Genomic DNA, 16,418 nt, shown 5'->3' on the forward strand with positions numbered 1-16,418 from the left:
CTGCATTTGATCCCTGGTGAGTCAGTAGACTCCTGCCCTTCTGGGTCTCCTCCCCGAAGGGCTCTCCCAAGTGTGGCCCCTGCTGGTTGTGCTGTTCCATGCAGCTGGGGGCCAGTTGTGAGGCTTTAGAGGCAGAGTGCTTGGTTTGAAGCTGAATGTGTCACTGTCTAGCCGAGTGATCTTGGGGAAGTGGCTTTTCCTTTCTGTGCCTCAGTTTCCACACCTGTAAAATGGGGACACTCTGACTACCTACCCCTTAAGGAGGTGAGAAGCAAAGGAGACAATGGGTAAAGAGGGGTATGGCACAGAGTATACTCCAAACATACTGCTGTTTGGGCCAGAGAAGCCTTACGAGTGAGGGAAAAGGCAAGGGACAGAGGGTTCTGGCCTGTGTCCCCTTCTGGGGCCTTAAGGTCAGTCCAGTGAGTTGAGGTGAAAAGTGCCCTGTGAGTGTCACGAATCATTAGGTATCATCACGGTTATCCTTCCTCAGCCCTCTCTGTCCTGCTTGATTTAATCCATTATTCAATATCTTTTGGAGTTTCTTTTTGTCTGGGGTGCTATCACTTGTGATGTGTAAAAGCAAAGAGAGTAACTGAGAAGGGTGTATAAAGAAGAGAGGAGGATCTGTGTGGAGTTGGCAATCTGTGAGGGCTCCCTGGAGGAGGTGAGGCTCCAGCTGGATCTTGACAACAGGCAGGATCTGAGGGGTATGGAGGAGGGGAGGGGAGGAGAGAGAAGGGAACAAAGGAGTGCTGAGGAAGGAGCAGGCTTGTTAATGACTGAAAGGGAGAGAGATGTAAGCACTCTACATCATCCTAATTGGGCTTGCTTCATTCCCTAGCCTTAAAGAACAGCAGTGGAGATCCTGGAGCAATCCCAAAGAGCCACCAAGAGCACGGAGAAGAGGAAGCAGGCCAGTGGGGAACCACCCTGAGGCTGTGTGTATACAATGGCACTCATAAGCACAGTGAGCAATCCTGGGGCAGAGGAGGGGAAGACAGGAGACAGCCAAGGGCCCCCAGGGTGAGCTCCTGGGGGAGAGGAGAGCTCAGAGGAGCTAGGGAGCAAATGTGCTTTTCATTCTTTAGTGGATCAGTCTGCTCTATGGGGATAAATTAGAGCTCAGGGAGCCATCTCCATGAAATGATTCACCGATTGCCCACAATCCTTGTAATCGCCTTCTGTGGTGGGCAGTCCTGTCCCCGAATTACCGAGAGGTCAAGCAGCTTGCTGGGTGTTCCCAGTTGTTGGGAGCAGCAGAGCTTCCTTGGGGCAAAGGGGTTGGAGCAGAGAGCCCAGGAACAGACTCTGAGGCTCTGTCCCTTCCCCAAAAGACGCTCCTTGCCAGATGCTGGGGCAGAGTGTGCCTTCCAGCTCCATCCCCACCCTCTTTGCAGGTCTCCCACACCCAGAGACTTGAGTCTCCTAGCAGGGGACAGGCGGCGACATACTCCTCCCTCATGCTTATAAAGAAAACCTTCCTCATCTGACATCACACCCCTGCTTCTCTTCTAAAGAGCTCATTTTATTTTGGTGACTTGTAAAAAAATCTTCCCTTTTCCTGTGTTCAGATATGCTTCTGGAGTTATTTTATGGAGAACGACCCTACTCCAATCCCTGAGTTGTCAGGGTGCCATCTGTGAGGTTAATGTCTGAAGGGATGAGAGGGGCCCAGCAAAGCTGCCTTCCTGTGTCGGCTGTGTTCAGGAGTGAGAGGGTTTGTCAAGAGGCCACGGGGGCTAAGGGGCACCAGGGTCTACTGAGGATGCTCTTCTTTGATGTGTTCATGAATATGCAGATGTGCAAATGACACACCGTGGGTTAACCTGGGGATTTAGTTCTGTCCAGAAAATGGCTCTGCAGAGTGCAACCTTTCCTTGACACATGACAATTGTTGCTACAGATTGTGACACACACTGCATGGGGAGTCTTCCCTTCCTTCTCTCTCACTGTTCTTTGCTTTCCTAGCTATTTTATTGTGGACAATTTTATTTTTTTTTTAATTTTTTTTTAAGATTTTATTTATTTATTTGAGAGAGAGAGAGAATGAGAGAGAGAGAGCACGAGAGGGAAGAGGGTCAGAGGGAGAAGCAGACTCCCTGCTGAGCAGGGAGCCCGATGCGGGACTCGATCCCGGGACTCCAGGATCATGACCTGAGCTGAAGGCAGTCGCTTAACCAACTGAGCCACCCAGGCGCCCTATTGTGGACAATTTTAAACATACATAAACACAGAGAGAATTGTATATGGAACTCCCATGGATTCACCACCAGCTTCAACAATTATTAACCCATGGCCGATCCTGTTTCATCTATATTCCCACCCACCCCCCTATTTCCAAAATTATTTTGAAGCAAAGCCCACATATGTCCATATCATTTCATTTGGAAACATTTTGAGAAGTATCTCTAAAAGGCTCGTTAAAAACAATAACACAACACCACTATCACAACTAAAAACCAATAACACAATTCCTTAATATCATCAAATATCCAGAAAGTGTTCACTTATTTCATATAGTTTTTTTAGTTTGAATAAGGATCCAAACAAGTTTCATACATCGCCATTGGTTGATATATATCTTTTTTTAATGGCCTATCTTTTCATTTAAAAATATAAACATCGGGGCACCTGGGTGGCTCAGTCGGTTGAGTGTCTCTTGATCTCAGCTCAGGTCTTGATCTCAGGGTGGTAAGTTCAAGCCCCACACTGGGCTCCACGCTGGGCATGGAGCCTACTTAAAAAATTTTTTTAAATATAAATATAAATATATTATGTAGTCATACTTTCTCTTTCTTAGATAAATAGTGGCTTACTGTATCCTTTTCTTTTTTAAAGATTTTATTTATTTATTTACTTGAGAGACAGAAAGAGAGTGGGGGACTAGCGGAGGGAGAACAGGTAGACTCCACACTGAGCGCAGAGCCTGACGTGGGGCTTGATCTCAGGACCCTGAGATCATGACCTGAGCAGAAACAAGTCAGATGCTTAACTGACTGAGCCACCCAGGTGCCCCTATCCTTTTTTTTTTTTTTTTTTTTTTAACTTAAAACCACTCACAGTAATACAGGGGGAGCCTCCTCCTTCCCCTCTCTGGTGGCATAGCGCTGCATTGTATGACTGCGCCGTAGCTTCTGGAACCCATCCCCTGCTCTGTGGTTGTTTCCAGTCTTTTGCTGCAACAAATAGTGCTGCAATGAACAGGTTAAGTCTTTTTCTATTTTTGTGAGTGTATCTTTAGGATAGATTCCTGCAGGTGGGATTGCTGTGTCAACGGACAAATACTTAAAAAGTATTCTTGGTAGATGTTGCCAGATTTCCTCCCTAGGCTCGAACCCTTTCACCAGCATCGATGCGTCAAAGTGTCTGTTTCCTCACTAATGGGCTGTGTTGTCAAAAGCTTGGCTTTTTGCTGGTTGTAAAAGGGTACCTCACGGTAGTTTGCCTTTGCATTTGGGGAGGGTTTCGACTCACCATGGAGTGAGCAGTCATTTCCTTATTTGGCCAGGACTGTAAAAGCTCCCATGGGTCCCCTCTGTCCCTGTGAGTGACCATTAGAATGGGGTGGGACTGCTGAGCACAGATAGGACCTCTGGGTTTGTTTGATTAAATTGTGTTCGTAAACCCCACCCATGGTCCTTATTCCTGCCTGTTACCTCATGTGAGTGACTGCTCAGTGTAACATGCTACCAGAAACGGTGCACGAGGCTCAGGGCCCCAAGGAGAGCAGGGTCTCCCAGGGTCTGGAAAGATGGGAGGTGCCCAGTGGGCAGTCACAGGTGTCCACCATCTTGGGAGGCTTCCCGCTGAGTCATGCCAGGGCCCACTTTTTGCGAGGTGGGGGTCACTTTCATATGGGCTTCCTGCTATTCCAGCCATGGGGTGGGGTGGCAGCTCCCCTGGCTTGCTGCCAGAGGGTGAGAGCACCTTGGTAAGGGTGGTAGAGAAGGTGAAGACTGGCAAGGGTCTTGCCTCAGTGAGGATGTGGTCCAGCAGGCAGAGCCAGGACACACAGTGGGGTTGTGGGTTGTGGCAGTTTTGTGAACAGAGCCCTTTCTACTTTATCTACCCCAGTGCACCTCTGCAGACTTACCCCCTTTCTACAAAGATATCTGGGTCCCAATTTTCCAATGCTCCGGCCCCTTAGACATCTATTTGCAAGGAGAATGCCTCTTGGAAAATGAAGCCTGGGTCCTGCGGGGTGCGGTGATTGCTATGGGGCAGGCATAGATGTGGGAGCGGCGGGGGGGCATCACCCATACACTGGCAGAAGCCCCCACACACGTCCTTCCAAGGCCGTGTCAGGGCGGTGATTGTGCTGGAGTTCTCGACCCAACGGTCCTCTCTAGGGGTGGAGACCTTCTGGAGTAGAGGCCCAACAACCCAGATGGCAGGACCGGGAGGATAAGTTACAGACACCTGACAGGATGGCCCCCAGGGCACTGGTTCAGCTGGGAGATAGCATCTTGTATAGTGGCATAGCTGGTAGGGAATGAGAAGAGGTCCGTCTCTGAGTGTTAGTCTGATTTCGGTCTTTAAATGGTCATTTCATCCGAGGAGCAATATGGTAGACGGAAAGACTGGAGATGTCATGATTCCATGCCTTGTCATGTCATGACGGTGATGTGGAGTTTTTTGGCCAGAAGCTGTTACTAAAGGAATTTTTTTTTTTTTTTTTTTTAGAATTTATCCATTTATTTGAGAGAGAGAGAGTGAGCGAGAGCAAGAGAGAGCACAAGTGGGGGGAGGGGCAGAGGGAGAGGGAGAAGCAGGCTCTCCACTGAGCAGGGAGCCGGATGTGGGACTTGATCCAGAGACTTCGGGATCATGACCCAGGCTGAAGGCAGACACTTAACCAACTGAGCCACCCAGGCATCCCTACTCAAGGAATTTTTAAGTGATATGGCATTAGCAATTAGGTGATACCAGAGTCACTAAAAGGTGAGAAAGGGGTCAATATAATTTATCTGCCTACTGCTGGCCAGTCAGCATACCTCCCTTGGGACAGGCTTATAAAGGGATTTAAAGTGGGAGGTGGGGGGCAGGTTATCTGAGAAGGTGGGCAGCTAGAAGCAGCCGTTGCTGAGTTTTAGATAGAAGACTAAGTATTGACTGATTCTTGACCCACGTGCATTTGCTTTGTTTCCAGGAGGCCCAGGTTTGTTTGTTTGTTTGTTTGTTTATCACTTTTCCTGAGCAGTCCTGAGGTACTCAGGAAGTTGAAACTTAAACAGGAGATTTATTTCGTGCTTTCACTTTGGATGATAACTCTTAAAATACTTTTGGCCAGTAATAAATTTGAAAAAGAAATATGAACTATATGTTTTTACAACTTTTCCCACTGCCCTGCCTTTTAAGGAAGATGGTGGTTTTGTGTACTTTACCCTGGGCCTTCTTATGGAGCTAATCGAAGGTGTTGGGTGAAGGGAAGATTGGAGGCAGCCCCGACAGGTTTATTTAGTGGACAGAGAAGGAGTAGGCAGCTGTCCCTGGAAGAAGAGGGGAGAAAGAAAAGGGTGAGGGGTAGGAGGGGTGGGTTAGCAGCTGGAGTCCTTGCAGAGCTGAGGGCTCTCAGAAGTAACTGTGAACAACCATCTATGCGCTTTGTGCTGATTATAGCACCCTGCGTAAGATATGACTCCACCGGGTCTTGGTTTTCAGAAGAAAATGAGCTTTAGAGAGGTTCTGTGATTTTCTTGAGGTCACATGGCTGAAGTGGCAGGGCTGGGGACTGAATGCGTGTCTGGCTCTGTCTGACCCAAAGCCCAAGGTCTTAACCAGCTACGGTCTCCCGAATGAGGCAAAGATCTATGGGGGCCTTGGCATGCTGGATCTGATAGATAAGTCCGCTGAAGAAAATCCCAGAGAGAAAAATATGTCTCCTAAGTCATCATCAATATTGAAGCAGAACTTGAATCCCCATGTGAAATGAAAGCACGGGGCATATATTCTAAGCAGAAAAATCTATAAACAGTTAAAGATTAATGCACCTTAGTGAGGCTCCGGCCAGATTTAAAAAGAACAAATCTTGCTAGACCAATGTTTTTGCATTCCTGGGGCAGAATTATACAATGAGGGATGGAAGGGAGGCAGCTGGTCAAACACACATTGATTTCCAGGAAGCACGTGACCTGGCCCTCTGAGGACCGCCCTGAGAGCGGATACAGAGCAGGGCTGTGCTGACCCATGCTGAGGGGGAGGTGGCCTCCAAGGGAAGGGAGGCAGGGGTGGGGTGGGCCAAGATCCCCAATCAGTTTCAGGGCTGGCCTCAAGACCTCCGTCTAGCGCCTGTCTCCTTAGAAGCACTGGAGGGTGAATACGCTTTTTAGGCAGCTGGTGGGAGGTTTGTGCTTCCAGAAAAGGAAGAAATAGGCCAGGAGCTCATCAATTTAGGGACCAAAAACCCATTCCAAATTGCATTATAATAATCTTTGTGAAGACCCTTCTCATCTGTAAGCTTCCTTCGTGGTCTGTCCTGCCCACTGCCCCTGGACTGACAGAATCCAGGGCAAGAACACACCTGGGTTTTAGAGTCAGACTGCTCTTGAATCCCAGGCTCACAATTTCCTAGCTGTATGATCTTGGGCAAGTCACTTGATGTCTCTGAGCCATCACCTCGTAGCATAGTTTTGAGGACTCGGGAGCACACATCCACAGTAAATTCTAGTTTCCTTCTCTTGGCATTTGAGGCCCTTGACCATCTGGCCTCAGTGTCTTTTCCCAGCCCCGTCTGTACCCTTTCCCCCTGCAGTCCAGTCGCCCCATGTTGTCTTTCTGCTCCAGCACTGGTAGCTTCGTCCGTCTCCGGAACTCTCCCAGCCCAGCCTTATTCCCTGAGGTCCCCTGGCCCAAATACTCTCCCTCTTCCCTTCTCCTGGATTCTGAGAGCCCTGGGCTCTCCCAGTCGTGTTGTTTCATCCACACTGCCTCAGGGGGACAGAGCTCTTTCTCCCGTGCACACCCTTGGCACGCCTGCTTTGGCTCCCCCAGAGGCCCTGTCGATGCTCTGTGGCCAGCGACTGTGCCTCAGATTCCTTCCATGTTCCTCACAGCACCTGGTCACGGGCTGCACACCCGGGAACATGAGCGCAGTGGATCCTCAGCTGAAGAACTGGGGCAAGTGTCAAAGCTGTGCGTTGATAGGTCCTTTTAGCAAACACTTCCTGAGCACCTGACAGGTGCCTGGAATTGGGCTAGATGCTGAAGAGAGAGACGGAGAGAGACGCCGGCCTGAGGAAGATAGGGTCTAGGGGAGACAGGAATGTAACGAGTAGAGGCTTGTATGGAGTGCTTCCGGGACAAGCTGGTGGTTGGGCACAGGGCCAAAGTTTAGAAGGATGAGTATGGATTTGCCTGACCGAGGGTGTAGAGGACACTCCCAAGAGGGAGGGACGCATGCAAAAGCAGGGAGCTGGAGGAAAGCCTGGCATCTTCAGGGAAAGTGGGGTAATCGAGTATGGTGACTCAGGGCTGAGGGGAGCCGTGGGGGCTGGAGGGACGGGTTGGTCTGATGCAGTGCAAGAAAATGTGAAGAAACAAGTAAGGCCAGGCCATGGAGAACCTTGTCTGCTCTAACAAGCCATTTGGACTCTACCCTGTAGGAAATGGGGAGCCACTGACAAGTGTCAGGACAGGAGAGCTACCACAAAGGAAAGAGGTGCAGTCATGGTAATAGGCCCAGGAAGGAGCCTTTGTGTCAGCCCTCTAGGCAGCCAGCCCCCAGCCAGCCCGGAGGAACGGAGCATGTGGGGCGGGCGTAGGGGGGCAGGAGACTGAGCCGTTCTGCCTGCCAGGACATTGCAAGAGCTGCATGGCGGCTAGCATGGTTGTCCTGGTGTGAGAGTAGGATGTAGAAGCCATTTGCCCACCCCCCCATAAATCCACCATCCATCCAGACAACCTGATTTTATTCACCCATTGAACATACCAGGAACAATGTTGGCCTGCAAATTGCTGTGTCTCTCTATGGTAAGTGAGTTCCTGAAATTCATTAGCACGCATTATCTATAGAAATAAAGAGATGGATATCGTTTTGGTTTGTATAAAAGATAATGAAGGTGACTCCTTGCAAAGGAATAGGGAAATGAGAATTTCAGCAGCTCTGTGAGTCTCCCTAAAAAAAAAAAAAATCAATTTACTTAAAAAAAAGAAAATCTAGTCTCTACAATCTGGTAACATCGATTAGAATAAAAAGTACACATAGCATTTGACCCAGCAATACCACGCCTGGGAATCTATCCCACAAAAGCTCTGGTTTGTAAGGGCTCATGAATAAGGGTATTTGTTGCAGTATTGTCTGTAATACAAAAAACTGGGGAAAAACTTTAGATAAGAACTTCCTAAACTGCAACTCTGAGTACCGTGTTCTACCTGTTATTAAGTATATATGTATAAGAAGGACTGTGTGTGTAAACATGCTTCAAAAACACTGATTGATATCAAGTTAAATAGGTATGTTTATCATGGGCTCCTCAGAGCAAATAAGATGCTTATTAGGTATTATTTTCTGAAATATTTACTGAGCCAGGAGCTGTCTAGGGACTAAGAGCAATGATCAAGACGAATTCTTGCTTTCTGGGACCTTGGAGTCACCACTGAATCCGTCATTTCCAGAGTGATGAAATTCTCTCACAAGAGGAGGGCAGGGAGTTGGGGGTACAGGGAGAGTAGACAAGTCTCATTTCCTGGATAAGGCAAGGAGAGGCGGAGAACTGAAGAAGAAATGGGAATCAGCTCAGACAAGGGGTGCAGAGAGACAGCATGCATGGGGCGGGGCGCATAGGGAAAGTGCTGATAGAAGGAGAGGCGTGGGTGTGGGACACTGAGCAAAGCCGGGCTGGAGCAGGGTGCAAGCTGCAGGAGTGTGTTGTGGGGCATGGGAGCTTGGGGGGGGGGGGGGCGGGTTGGGCAGCCACTCCAGGAGGAGTCAGGTCTTCACTCCAAGGGCAAGCAAAGGAAGCTCAGATGTTTGAAAAACACCTTTATTGAGGTATAATTTAAATACTTCAAAACTTACCCATGTAATGTACGTGGTTTTATGAGCGCTAGTAAATTTACAGAGTTGTGCAATCACCCCTGCAATCTAGTTTTAGCACATTCCTATCCCCACCCCCTCCCCCCACCAAGTTCCCTGTGCCCACCTGCAGTCAGTCTTCACTCCCACCTTCAGGCAACCACTGGTCTGCTCTGTGCCTCTATCTACAGTTTTGCCTTTTCTAGAAATTTCACATAAATGGATGGGATCATATAACGTGTTGTCTTATTGTCTGGCGTCTTTCGCTGAGCATGCTTCCGAGAGGCATCTGTTTTGTTGTAGGTATCTATCACTGGTTCCTTCTTTGAGTTGCTGAATAATTTCCCATTGCCTTGATACTTTTGTTTCTCCATTTACCAGTTGAAGAACATCTGAATTCTCCCAGTTTTTGGCTATAATGAGTATCACTGCTATAAATAACTCACACCCAAGTGAGTGGACAGATATGTTCGCATCTCTTTTTGGACCGATTCTTAAGAATGGGATTTTGTTGGCTGATTTTAAGCATTCATGGAGGTGCAAAGTGGTATCTCATTGTGGGTCTCTCGAGACTATTGGTTCCAAGCATCTTTTCAGTGCTCAGTTATTATTCATGTATCTTCTTTGGCAAAGGGTATTGTTTCTGGGATCCCACGTTTGGTGACTCTCTTGAAGGACTCACAGGGCTCAGGGGCAGCTATCCTCACGGCCGCGGCTCATTCCAGTGCAAGGACGCATGGCAGGACTAGCCAGGGGAAAAGACACATCGGGAGAGTCTGAGGGAGTCCAGGTGAAGGCTTCCAAAGTTCTCCTCCTGCGGTGGGGGCCACACAGAACACACTTCTTCTTCCCCCAGTGAAAGGCAGCAACAGCGTGCAGTGTTTCTGCCCAGGGCAGTCTGTTTGAGACTCTGAATCCAAGGGTCTTATTGTGGGCTAGTGACGTAGGCCCTGTGCCTGCAAGACCAGCTATGATTTCTGAACTTCCGAGTTCCTAGGACAGCAGGTGTACCAGCCTAGGCAGGCTGGGGCAGCAGGACTCCGTGCCCCAGGTAGACAAAACAGCCTTATCAGTTAGAATCATAGGCACTATTCCAAAAGCCAGTTTCTCAGATTCCGGCCAAGGGCCAGCCTCAGGAGCAGGCCTTTCTCAATAGCCATATCAGGCCTGCTGTGTTAACCTTCTCCTACACAGGTCTAGTTCAATCTTTGGATCATCTTTTAATCGGATTCTTAGTCTTTTTATTTTTGAATTGTTAGAGATCTTTACATAGTCTGGACATAAGTCATTTATTAGATACACATTTTGTAAATGTGTTCTTCAAGTCTGTGACTTGTCTTCCATTTTCTTAATGGTGTCGTGGGAGGAATTTGGGCAGGGAGGTATTATGATCAGATTTGCGCACAATCACAAAGCTGCTCTGCTTTGTAAGTGTGGGTTGGGGAGACCCATGACAGGAGTCTGGCTAAGAGATGATGGTGGTGTGGGCTGGGGGATATCAGGAGGGGTTGGAGAGAAGAGGCTGCATGTGAGGAATGCATGGAAAGTAGGACTGACTGGATTTCACCAGAAGGAAAGCTGGGCTCTCCAACCTGTCCTCAGGACACCATATTCTTTTTGTTTTTAATACTGAAACTCCATTAAATTGTGGGATTTCAGCGTTCTGATAATTTGAGAAAGGCAGGATCCAATGAATACTAGGGTTCCTTCCGGATTTCACAGGCTCTGGTGCCATGAACAAGACTTTCTGGGGCTATTTTAACAATTCTAAAATCTTCTGAGGTGTGCGCCTACATGCATTATTATAGATTGTTTGTTAATCACACTCGTGTGTCTATAATGCTGAGCTCTGGTTCAAGAAAATAACTTCATGACTGAAATCGGGCACAGTCTGTGCATGGAGACCCTTGCCAAAAGTGAAGGCAGAAACACTGTTGGCAGACAGAGGGCAGGACTGAAGAAATTCATGTTGGTGTATTAACCCAATTACCAAACGTGCCTTGCAAGTCTGGTGCACTATTGGTTTAAAATGGGATTTCGCATCATTCTGTCCCAAGTGACAGACAGTATCACAAGTGAAAAATTCTTTCCTCAGGCTGGGATGCAGAGCTTCTCTCATTTGGCCAGCATCTGCTAGCATGGGAGAACCTTTATTTAAGGCTGGAAATTCTATCTACCCAGGAGGCCAAAACACTGTTTCTCTGTTCTTGCAAAATAAACAAAACACCTTGGCACACTAGATGCAAAGAAGGCCTGAGGGAATGGAAAGGAATGTGAGATCAGGTATGCGGGGCAGTGTCAATGCAATAAATCAGGAGCACAGCGGTGATACCTGTTTTCCCTTCTGATACTAAAAAAAGAAGGCTACATGAATCAATGAGACAAAGTAAGAGTCCAGAAATTGAGAGAGATGTGTGTGTGTGTGTGTGTGTGTGTGTGTGTATGCACTTACTTTATTATAAAGTAGGTTGTGTTGTGTTATTTTAGAAGCAGACAATGTAAAGGCTCAGCACTGGTGGGAGCCACATGATACAGCCATGCATCAGAAAGATGAGGGCATCTCCTGCAAGCCTAGTTGGGTGTGGTGTCCTGAACCTATGGGGAGGGGGGGACTGGGAGATGCTGGTGTTCCAGGATGGCTGCTATGAGGGGCACACTGCAATAGTGAACCCCTTCCTTAAGGAGTTGATGATGAATCCAGCTCATCATGCTGCTCCTTTTGCCCTCTTCTGCCTCAGGGCCTTTGCATATGTTGTTTATTCTGCCCCAAAGCCCAGCTGCCTCCATCCATCCCCACGTCTTGTGAATTCATCTTTCAGGTCTCACATCCATCCTCTCTTCCCTGCTCTCTATATTCTGTCATCAGGGAGAATCCCTGATGTTTTATGGAGTCTATGCTTTGTACAATTTTGAAGGTGGCTTTTCAGAAAAGGAATAAAAATCATGAATGTGAACTTAGATACCCACATGATTAGGCACCCTCCCCTACCCCAGGGTGTTGAAAAGTCCGCGGGCAAGTGAAGGTCTAGGGCTTCAGTTTCATTAACTTCATGGTGAACCTGGGCCTCTGGCTACAGGGCACGCTGTGTGTTGGCCTTCAGAACCCTCATCCCGGTCTGTAATCAGATGTTTGGCCATGGGAATATTTGATTCCCCTCCGCCTTTCCACAAGACTGTAAGCTTCACGAGAGGAGAGACAGTCTATTTTGTTCATCATTATATTCCTAGTGTTGTCTAGTGCTTGGTACATGAGAGGTGCACAAAAAATGATTCAAATACATGAACCCTGAATTTTGAATCACAAAAATTTTAATCACAAGACTTCTAGCTTCCACTCCTTGAGTCTCTACTTGCCAGGCTGTGGATGTCAGTACGGAGGGCACAGGACATGCTGAAGTCTCAGCCTGTAAACACACGGGAGAGAAGCCCACTCTGGAGACTGGAGTTGGGGGTGCCTCTGAGTCAAGGGTGTGGCTTCTAATTCCCACCATCAGTAGCACTGCGTCCCCCAGAATAAACACGACTTCCTGAGTGCTGGGAACACCTCTCAAACCAGTCCTTTGTAAGAAGGTAGTATTCTGAAGCTGCTCTGTGCTCAATTGCCCTGTTGAGAAATGCAGGAACCCCTCCTCATGTACATACCCCCACCCCCAGCCATATCCTTAAACCAGTGGGTCTCAACCAGGGTGACTATTTTGTGCCCCAGGGGGCATTTGGCAAAGTCTAGGGGGCATTTTTGTTGTTATATTTAGAGGTGGTGGTGGGTACTCCTAGCACCTAATGGGGAGAGGCTGGGGATGCTGTTCAGCATCCTAATTGCACAGGGAAACCCCTCACAGGAAAGGATGATCTGGCCCGGAATGTCAATATGGCTCAAGTTGAGAAACCCTGCTTCAAACCCACAGGATCCCTCACTACCCCCTTTTTCTGGATACTACAGCTGTGTTCTTTCTATACTCCATATAGAACAGTGGGAAAATGTTGCTCAGAGGGTAAGGTGGAAGATATTCACCAGAGTAAACGTGAGGCAATCATATATTTCAATCATATATTCAGTCTATTAAAAGTAAAGCTAATATTTATTGTAACAGGCACAGTTCTCGGCCCGTACATTGAATGGCTTGGGAATTTTATTAAATTGCAGATTCTGAGTCAGTAGGTCTGGGTTGGAGCTGAGAGTCTGCATTTCTGTCCAGCTCCCAGAGGACGCAAACACTGCGTCCTGCGACCGTCTTTGGGACAGCAAATTTCTTGGCACTTCGGATACATCAGCAAACAAAACAGAGACCCTCTGCCCTTGGAGAACTTCCAGTGTGGCCGGAAGTGAATTGGACCCAAAGAAGGGTGGGCAGGCTGAAGGGAGGCATTCAGAGCCTCAGGAGATCAGAGCTAGAAGAGAACTGAGAGACTCTCTAGTCAAACTGCCGCATTTCAGAGTTTCAGAAACCGAGACTTGCAGTAGGGAAGGGAGCTGGTCCAAATCACACAGCTTGCTGTGGACAAGGCTGTTTGATTCCTAGTCCCCTGCATTATCAAGGTTCGTAGAGACCCCTTGGGGTGCAGAGCACAGTCAGGGTGGGGAATGGCTAGCAGCATTAGAGGTTGCAGGGCTGGGGGCCTGGGAACCCCCGGTACTCTAGCCCCAGGAAATCCTCATTGCCTGCTTTACTCCTGGCTATCAGGACACCCACAGGAACGCTGGGATATGTTTGGGGAGAGCAGATTCTTCTGGCTGGCCCTTTGTTTTTCTGCATGACTACACCTGCAGCAAGGACGAACCAGGGTAAAAGTATGGAGAAGTACATTCTGAATGCATTCGGTCATTCAGTGAGCAGGTGTAAAGAGTAAACTCGAACAGAATTAGGCCAATTAAAACCTCTTCTTGAGGAGGAGTGGAATGACAGATCATGAACACATGTGAAGCTCCTCTTTGTCATCCTTTAGGGCCCACCTGAACAGAGCCCTCGGCCTAGCGCTTCAGATTAGAGCACTCTTTGCAGGGTGTTGAAAAGCAGCTGCTTCCTCCACTGCTAGTAGCTGGAAATAGAAACTTTTAAATTCTTGTCAGTTGTATTGGTACAGTAGCCAGTTTCACGGGGTAGCTAAAAAGAAGAGCAACAACTATACATAAGGCCTGGGTGGCTCAGTTGTTAAGCGTCTGCCTTCAGCTCAGGTCATGATTCCAGGGTCCTGGGATCGAGCCCCACATCGGGCTCCCTGCTCTGCGGGAAGCCTGCTTCTCCCTCTCCCACTCTCCCTGCTTGTGTTCCCTCTCTCGCTGCGTCTCTGTCAAATAAACAAAATCTTTAAAAATATATATGTATAACAAAGGAAGAAAAAAGAGACTTTTCATTAGTAAATTTGATGTCAATTTATTATTTATCCCTTTGCCAATATTCAAACAGGCAGGCAGTCATAAAACGTTCAAAAAGATCCTCTAAAACAGCCAAGGCATCTGTTTTACCTCAGTTCCTTTTTAGAAACCTGGAAATCAGGAGCCCTGGCATTTATAAAAGAAGTCGTGCTAAAGATATCTGCCGTATCAAAAATATTGTTTGAGGGTCACTCCTTAGAAAGATTTTAGTTTAAATGGTATCTACAGCTTAGGCAGGCAGACGGTGGTTCTTGAGGGAAGATTCAATGTAAATCGGCAAAGAGCGGCTTCCAAATTTCTGACTCCTCAATTAGTATTATTCTGTTGGAACAAGGCGTTGACAAAGCCCACTGTTTGGTAATTAGCGTCCTGTCAAGTCTCTCTAATCAAGACCAGCATGCTGCACCTGGTCCTAGTTAGCAAATGTGTGTGGGCAGTTCTGATCTGACCCTCAGGGGCCCTGCCTGGCACAGAACTGCCTTCAGTGCATATGCCCCAGTCACCGGTTACCGAATAAGGAGGCCTCTGCAGCGACAGGTTCTGAGAGCTGTCCTCTAGTTCTAGTGACCTGCCACGCCCTTTTAACTGCTTTGACAGAGGCACTTGCTCCTTCTCCCAAAAGAAGCTATCTCTTCCTGGGCCAGAAGACTCCTCTGAAATAAACTCATTGCCTTAAAAAAAAAAAAAGCCAAAGACCTTAACTGCCCTTTCGTCAGGAGAAGCTCTATGGAGGAGTGGCTAACTCTCCCTAGTCTGTCTTTCCTTCATTCCTCTGGGTGCTGCTGCCTTTCCAGGAACTGTCCCTGGTGTAGAGGTTGTGGTCCTTGATGTAGCTGATGACAGCGTCTGGGAGCAGGTACTTGACGCTGTGCCCCTGGCTCAGGGCCCGCCTGATGTACGTGGAGCTGAGCTCATTCTGCACGGGCTCCCTGACCAGGTGAATGTTGTGCTGGTAGCGGCGCAGGATGGGCGAGCCTGAGATGTATTCCTTTGGGTTGTGACCTGTCCGGCTCACACACACCACGCCAAACTTCTCCACTATCTCCTGGATGTGTGCGTCTTTCCAGAGGTTGGGGGTCTGGAAGGTCTTCAGGACATCTGCCCCGCAGAGGAGCTTCAGCTCGGGCACAGCTGGAAAAACAAGGGTGGAGCCCAACAAGGTTACAGAAGGGCCATGGCCAGTAAAGATAACATCATATTACGTTTGAAAATTGCACAAGATGCTTTTCTTGGAATGTACTGGGAACTCAATGTGTGTTCATGACTGCAAAAGAAAAAGCATGTAAGTGAATCTGAAGCTACTCCAGGGACATACAGTGGTAAGTAATAATTTAATCAAGAAATCTTTTGTTTAATATTGGCAAAGTGCCAAGAAACACACAACAGCTTTGTTTGTTTGTTTCCAGTATTATACCAAAGTCTGTCTGCGGTGGCTGGACCCCATGGCAGAGTGGTCCAAAGGCGGCTGTGAACCCGTCTTCTGATAGAAGGTAAGGTTGTAAAAGCCCTAGTACCAGCAAGCTGTGGGCCTCAGGCAAGTCACCGCCTTTCTCACAATCTATTTCAGCCCTAACACCTGGTTCTTCTATAAGTAAAATCTCAGCATAAAGGTTCTTTGGATAATCAACAGCTAGTGACCTTTTCATCTGTTTTCAACATAACAAAGCTCTAGAACAAACTGATCAGTGTGGATAATCCTTTGGCATTTGTTCTAACAGAATGATGGCTGTGATGATAAAAGGATGCCTAACGTTTACTGGGTGCTCAATGTGAGCACCATCGCTAAGCACTTTATGGGTTTAATCTCATTTGATCCTCAGAACAATTTCATGAGGTAGGTGTTACTGTTGTGTGGGGTCTCTGGAGCGGTCTGCGGAGAGGGATATCTGCCTAAGGTCACTGTCTAGGAGGAGGAGGCAGGATTCAAGCCAGCCAGCCAGCCAGCCAGCCACCGGGTGGGGCATTTGTAACTGCTGGGCTCTGCCGCCTCCTGCTGGCGGGGGATTGTATATTCATCAGAGCCCAGAA

General features: G+C 48.0%; 1 protein-coding gene across 3 annotated transcripts in view; it reads right to left on the reverse strand.

Moving 5' to 3' along the window:
* Positions 1-14,372: 14,372 nt before the first annotated feature.
* The window catches only part of NMNAT3 (nicotinamide nucleotide adenylyltransferase 3), a 121,183-nt gene continuing 119,137 nt past the window's right edge, over positions 14,373-16,418 (reverse strand). For all 3 annotated transcript variants that reach the window (XM_027584238.2, XM_027584236.2, XM_027584237.1), the window contains one exon: positions 14,373-15,521. In XM_027584238.2, coding sequence (XP_027440039.1) covers positions 15,139-15,521 — 383 coding nt within the window. In that variant the 3' untranslated portion in view covers positions 14,373-15,138. The remainder of the gene's footprint in view (positions 15,522-16,418) is intronic.

The sequence above is a fragment of the Zalophus californianus genome, chromosome 1 (assembly GCF_009762305.2).
Source record: "Zalophus californianus isolate mZalCal1 chromosome 1, mZalCal1.pri.v2, whole genome shotgun sequence".
In the NCBI taxonomy this organism is placed as follows: Eukaryota; Metazoa; Chordata; class Mammalia; order Carnivora; family Otariidae; genus Zalophus; species Zalophus californianus.